The sequence below is a fragment of the Tachypleus tridentatus genome, chromosome 10, assembly GCF_004210375.1.
Source record: "Tachypleus tridentatus isolate NWPU-2018 chromosome 10, ASM421037v1, whole genome shotgun sequence".
Classification (NCBI taxonomy): Eukaryota; Metazoa; Arthropoda; class Merostomata; order Xiphosura; family Limulidae; genus Tachypleus; species Tachypleus tridentatus.
In genome coordinates, this window is record NC_134834.1 from 179,812,016 (window position 1) to 179,819,113 (window position 7,098).

Below are 7,098 nucleotides of genomic sequence, written 5' to 3' on the forward strand. Positions count from 1 at the left end.
ATAATTATGGGCTAAGATTAAGGTACATTTTTGGAACAGTTCTAATTTAAAGTTAAATGACATTTTTAAATTGCGATAATTATGTGCTAGGATTAAGATACATTTTTGGAACAGTTCTAATTTAAATTAAATTAAATGACATTTTTAAATTGATATAATTACGTGCTAAGATTAAGGTACATTTTTGGAACAGTTCTAATTTAAAGTTAAATGACATTTTTAAATTGCTATAATTATGTGCTAGGATTAAGATACATTTTTGGAACAGTTCTAATTTAAAATTAAATTAAATGACATTTTTAAATCGTATAATTATGTGCTAAGATTAAGATACATTTTTACACCTTGTTTGAGGTTGATAAAAACCATACATATTTGGACTTGGTCTGAATTCACCTTTAATATTGTTGTTCATATATGTTTGTTGTGATGTTAACTACAACTTTTCCCAACATTGTTTTAACTCTTTAAAAAATCATCTAATTTGGTTCTGTGCCATGAGAACATAATGGTTAATTTTGCTTATTAAAATTCTGATTTGACCAATAATTTAAATGTTTACAAGTGTGTCTTTGTATTTCAGTAGTATCAATAGAAGTGTGATATTTTAAATTCTATTTTTATATATGTATGTTTCAGTTTTAAAGAGAGTGGCCAAACAGAAGAAATCAATAATGAAGAAAGCTGATGTGTAATGACTAGGTTTGTTTTAGTGATGTATACAGAGAAAAATAACTCTTGGGACTTAATAAATAACATAAAATAGTAGTCTAAGTGTACTTGGTTTGATTGCTGCTAAACTTTTACCAGTGGGTTTATTCGTGCATAAGGTTCAATGTTTGAAGAGTTCAAAATTCTTGCAGTTGTGTACATTTCATTTTGTATAGTGCTTTTCACACATGCTTGAAATTCTTTAGATTTCTTAGGTGTACAGGCTACCATTTTATGTCTTGTATTGGTGTTAGGTATCTGTTAAGTTTTTATCTTTTAGAATTTGTACATGCTGAAGAATGATATGTTTTCCATATTTTCTGAACTGCAACCTGGTTAGCCATGTCTTATTTAGATAACTTTTTCCTATATGCATTAATTGTATATGCTTTATTTGTGCATGTGTATGTTTTTTGGTTTTTTTCTGGCTTTGTACTTGAATTCAAAAAGATATTTGTGTCAGTAAAAGTCAATTTCAAATGCTTGTGTGTCATGGAATGATAAAAGCATATGTGCTATAGATGTACTGTATGATAAGAAAACTTCAGTTACATACATACATACATACATACATACATACATACATACATACATACATATAGTGCATTTCATTGGAGCTTGAAGTAAAATCATTAAAAGTTCTGCTGGCTATGTTGCAAGAATCAAAACTAATTTACATTAAACATGTTATAACTGAAGCTAGCGCACGAATAAATATACTTGAATGCTTCCTTCAACTTGAATTTGGATATTATTAAACATTTTTCAGTTATTTTATCCATTGTAATGAGATCTGACTCAAAATGTTAAAGTACTTGGACACAAAAGTAAAAGTATTTCCATTACTTTGCATATTGTGAGTTGTTGTTTTTTTTTACATGATCCATGCATGTGGGCTACTAAATTAATATTCCATTAAAAAAAAACTCACTGAAGTAAGTACAAGTTGTTTCCTTTGTATATTAATGTTGTTAAAACTTTTCTTATAAAAATAGTTGTTGTTTTTGGTTTTTTTGCTACAGAAAATAAACTCTGAATACATACAGATATTTTCATATTTGTGTTATTTTGTTTTGGAGTTTTTTGAGATACATTAAAACGATTTACTATGTTAAGATTGTATTTAAATAAAACAGTCATTTACCTCTAACTTGCAGAAAAACATTAAAGGAAACTAGTTTTTATTCTTTGTTTATTTAAACCTATAACATTTTGTGGTTTAGGAACACCTTATACATCCTAAACACACACAAGTTTGTTATGATGACAGGCTGCAGCATGTTAGTGTTTTGCAGCATATGCTGTTTACTTTTATTAAAAATGACTGTCTCTGAATACGTGAAAGTTTAATGTCACAATAGACCAATCTCATTAGTTAAAAACTCAAACCTGTGTAATTTTGACATAATAACAGATTATATTCTAATCACTTGAACTCAGAACTGTGTAATTATGTTAGTACAAACTATATTCTCATTACTTAGAATTATAAACTGAAATGACAAACTTTTAATTCCTTAAAGTTAATAAGTTGTTTGAATAGATATTTTTGTAATGTAAAAATAAATCTCAATTATAATGAGTTTTAACATTAATATCATATAAACACAAAATTATACTTTTTTTATAGATAAATTGTATATTTATTGTATAAGATAATTTTAATATATTTGTGTTTAAAATTCAAACTTAATTTGCTATGGCAAGACTCCTTTTGGTACTTTTCATATATTAATATATAAATATACATAATTATCTCTTGATCATAAAAAAAAATTTGTGTTTGGTATTGGAGGTGCTTAATTTTAACATGCATGTTACTAAAGATTTAGAATACATTTTAACTCTTTACATTAATATAACATTATGAAATATGCTGTTGTTCAAACTACATGAAACTGAATTGTTTTTGTTGGTAAATGAAATGGCTGAATACTATTTTGTTTAGACTTTTATTACTGTGCTTCATTATTTAATAACAAGATATATAGTTTGGTATTAGAAATTGTTTGGTTGTTACAAATGATAAAACTGTAATGAAGTGTTTATTTTTCTCAGCATTTTATAGTATCTGATATGGAATAAAAATATTTTGTTTTGAATTTTCTTTTATGTGAGATATAAGTTTGACCTAAGAGATTTTGATTTTCCATTTTGTTAAGAATTTATTGCATTCATGTTTAGAATTTAATTTACAAAGTCTGTGAGTTTGTTTTAGAAACATTTTAATACTTTATAAATAAAATTATTACAGTGCATTAGTTAAAGGTTATTAATAATATTATTTGGGTTTTAGCAAAAATATGTTTAAGAATGTTTTAAATCAACATTGTTGGTCTGGACTATGAGTTTCAGGATTAACAATTAATCTTGTTAAAGGAAACAGATAAGGAAACTCAATCTCTGTTGGAAATGTTAGAGCTGAAAACTAGGAAATAGAGATTTTACTGAGAATTTCTTTTGAAATTCAACTTATCCCACTTTAACATTTATAAAACTCTCAAATAACAGTGGTGTGTCAGAGTTACATGTCAAAATTATTTAATAACAGTGGTATGTCAGAGTTACATGTCAAAATTATTTAATAACAGTGGTATGTCAGAGTTACATGTCAAAATTATTTAATAACAGTGGTGTGTCAGAGTTACATGTCAAAATTATTTAATAACAGTGGTATGTCAGAGTTACATGTCAAAATTATTTAATAACAGTGGTATGTCAGAGTTACATGTCAAAATTATTTAATAACAGTGGTATGTCAGAGTTACATGTCAAAATTATTTAATAACAGTGGTGTGTCAGAGTTACATGTCAAAATTATTTAATAACAGTGGTGTGTCAGAGTTACATGTCAAAATTATTTAATAACAGTGGTATGTCAGAGTTACATGTCAAAATTATTTAATAACAGTGGTATGTCAGAGTTACATGTCAAAATTATTTAATAACAGTGGTGTGTCAGAGTTACATGTCAAAATTATTTAATAACAGTGGTGTGTCAGAGGTACATGTCAAAATTATTTCATATTATGATGACTTTGTTTCAGGTGACATAAAATTTTTCCTCTTTTTAAAAAAATCAAAAATCAGTCTTTTAAATTTAGTGATGAGAATGAAAAGTGTAAGTTGTTAAAATCAATGTTTTGTAACATTTATATTTTTTAGATGAAACGTAAAAACGAAATGAGGATTTTACTGTTCATTAGTTTCAACTTCTAAAAAATAATTTTTGTTTAAAGACAGTGGAGAAGACAGAGCACAGAAAAAAATAAAAATATTTTGGAAAAGTGATTCTCTTACACCATATAAATCCATGGAAACTGCCATTATCAGTGTTCCAGTTTCCAGAGGATTTCACGTGTAGGAATTTAGTAGACAAAGTGTAACTTGAAGTCTTTTGACTGGAAACTGTCAGTGTGTTAACATTTATTACAATGCCATCTAAGTGCAGCTGTTTAAGTTTTGTCTACCATAAATTATTTTATTACCTAGTTATTTTATTTTATGTTGCGTGGTTATTGAGGTTTCTGAACTCAGCATATCTGACTAGTACAGATAGTTGAACTACCAACAAGAGCTAAAAGTTGTAGTTTGTAGGAGTAAGGCAGTAACAATATGTAAATATAATTGGTGTTTCAGCTGTGTTGCATTTTTCAATAATCACACAGTTTATGTTTGAGAAAACTGAAGAAATAGCTGATAAGTAATTTATCACAAAACACTACATGTAAATTGATACAAAACAAAACAAACTACTAGGGTGTAGTGTAAATAAACAAACTAAATATTTAATGTGGCAGCAGCACCTATATCCAAACTAATAACCTGATTACGGTGTCACCAAACTCTGCCTGGGTAATAACACACTTAAGTATAGTATTTCTTGTCTCTTGCTCTAAGCTGATAACCTGTGTGATCATAGTAGCTCCAACATACTATTGATTATTACTTATAGATTGCAGTCACATCAGTAACACAATGTCGTTTTTATTTCTGAAATAATCGTATATGTAAGTTAGTGTTTATAAATTGTTTGTTTTTTATTACTGTTTGTTAATACTTTCTTTCATACTGTGGATGTGTTCTGTGTACTTACATAGCTAAATTGACTAAAATAATCATTTTTCCCTATAAAGTTGTTCTTGTTTTTTGGCTTTGGCAATGGTGTGATTTATACTAAATATGCTCTGTGATAACTAAATTGAAGTCATTGACAAAGATGTTTGCTCTTCTAGAAAAAAACATGTAAATGTTTTTGGGTGTGTTTTTAATATATCTTAATGTAATAGTAAAGTGTTTTTTTTTGTAAGCTTTAAGTTGTGTTGAACAACTTGTTACATGTAATATAGCAGTATGAAGTAATATTGAAATAATTAGAGAAAGAGAACAGTATGGAACTCTAAATGCTATCTTTGTGTTTCAACTCCTTTTAATAGGTGATATTGTTCTGACGTATCTTATAAACTACTAATTGATATTTGTGGCCACTAGTATTGTAATTAAACCACATAGTTCATATGGATTAGTGGTCATTTTTGTGCCCTTATCATTCAGTAGTGTTCTTGTTTTTCCTTCTTTCCTTTGTTTTTAAAAAGAGGTCACATTTTATCTTATTCTGCTGAAATGAAATGTCGACATTCATCTAACACTTTACCAATACAGATTGTTAGGGAACTAAGCCTGATGTTAGCTTCAGCACACAAACAAGCGTGGGTTAAGTTGAGAATTGTAAACTATGTAGTTTTGCACTTTTCTGTAATATTCTCAATAAAACACATCTCAAATATTTTATTTGTTATTCTTGTAAATTCTAAGTCACTTTTTCTCTCTTTGTAGAGCATAGATCAAATGTATTTATATTAAAAATACATGTACCTAGTTTGTATAATTTCAGTCATTTTAATCACAGTTTATATTAGACTGACCAAGCATATCTGCATAGTTTTTATAAACTTTGACATTAGAAGAAAAAACGGAACAAATTAATTGGTCCACTTGAAATTAATTTTCATTTAAAAACCAAAAATTTCCTTTGTAATTGACCAGGTTTGTGTACGCACGCACGCAAAAACCATATATTGTTAGAAAATGGAGTTGACTTATATCTCAGTTTATAATATTTTATAAAAATAAAAGTTTAAACTAATTTTTATTTTACATGTTTCTGTTGAAAGAACTTTTATCTGTTTATATTATGATAGAATGAAGTGAAAATAGCTAAGATATTGTCAGAATTTGTTTCACATTTAATTGTAACAAGTAAATATTATACTAAATATTTACTGCAAAAATGTGTAACAGTATGTTATTATGAGACATACAACAATGTTAAAAAAAAAACAATCTAATCATACTTCGTTGTTGATGCAATGTATTACACTGTGTAACAAAATGTTTACTTTTTCTTGTTTCTGGACAGAAAGTGTTATTTCCCAATTGCTTATGCCTAAAGTAAATGGAAAAGACTTATTTTTCTCTTTAAACTTTGCTTTTGTGACCTGGGAGTGTATAATGAAAACGTGATGGGAGACTATATTTGGGAGCTGATACGTGAAAAGGATTTGTATCTCAGTCGAAAATCTCAAAAACTACTCACTTCTAAAAATTTCTGAATAACTTTAGTATAAATGCATGTAAATCTTGATTCCTATGTTGTTTTATTCAGACCCTATATAAATGAAAATGTGCCAATTTTCCCGTTTTTACATAGAAAATTGGTTAATATCTGAATTACATTATCTAGGTCATAAAAGCAAAGTTTGAAAGGAATAATGGCCATTTTCTGTACTTTCACAACATAAGCAATTAAAAATAACACGTATTATGTGTTACATAGTGTTATTTATTGTAAATAATCAATCATAATATTAAGGTTAATTATTTTGCAAATAATTTTTGATGAATGAATTTTGTTGACCTAAAATACTGCTCACCCAGATTTCTTAAACTTGTAATCTGAAATAGTGAAAGTGTGTCATATGGCTACTTCCATACAAGATGAATTTATAATACAAACAACTACAATGGTAGCAAAATGCTTTAATTTCCAAGAAGAAAAAGAGTAATCAGGATTTATTATAAGAGAGAAAGAGACGTGACATCTGTATTTTTCTTTAAATGTTGGTTACATTCGTGAAAAACAATTGGATGCCAAGATTAAACCTCAAATGTTAATGGAATTTCTATAGATGTTATGAGAAACGTTCAGGGATAAAGTGAATTCGTTGCATCGTATTTTAACTATAAAACCGTTGCTACGACTCGGGTTAAAATAACTCAAGAGAATGAAGAAATGTAAGGGTCGTCATTCGTATATCAGATACAAGTTACAAACGTTGTTTGTTTATTTTTTTTGTATTTCGGGTTATCTGCGCTAGCCGTCCCTAA

The 7,098-nt window shown here is 27.6% G+C and overlaps 1 protein-coding gene across 4 annotated transcripts in view; it reads left to right on the plus strand.

The window, feature by feature from the left end:
* Positions 1-5,497, plus strand: part of LOC143231045 (protein zer-1 homolog) — a 43,963-nt gene extending 38,466 nt beyond the window's left edge. For all 4 annotated transcript variants that reach the window (XM_076465545.1, XM_076465548.1, XM_076465547.1 and 1 more), the window contains one exon: positions 640-5,497. In XM_076465545.1, the coding sequence (XP_076321660.1) occupies positions 640-688 (49 nt within the window). In that variant the 3' untranslated portion in view covers positions 689-5,497. The remainder of the gene's footprint in view (positions 1-639) is intronic.
* Positions 5,498-7,098: the final 1,601 nt, after the last annotated feature.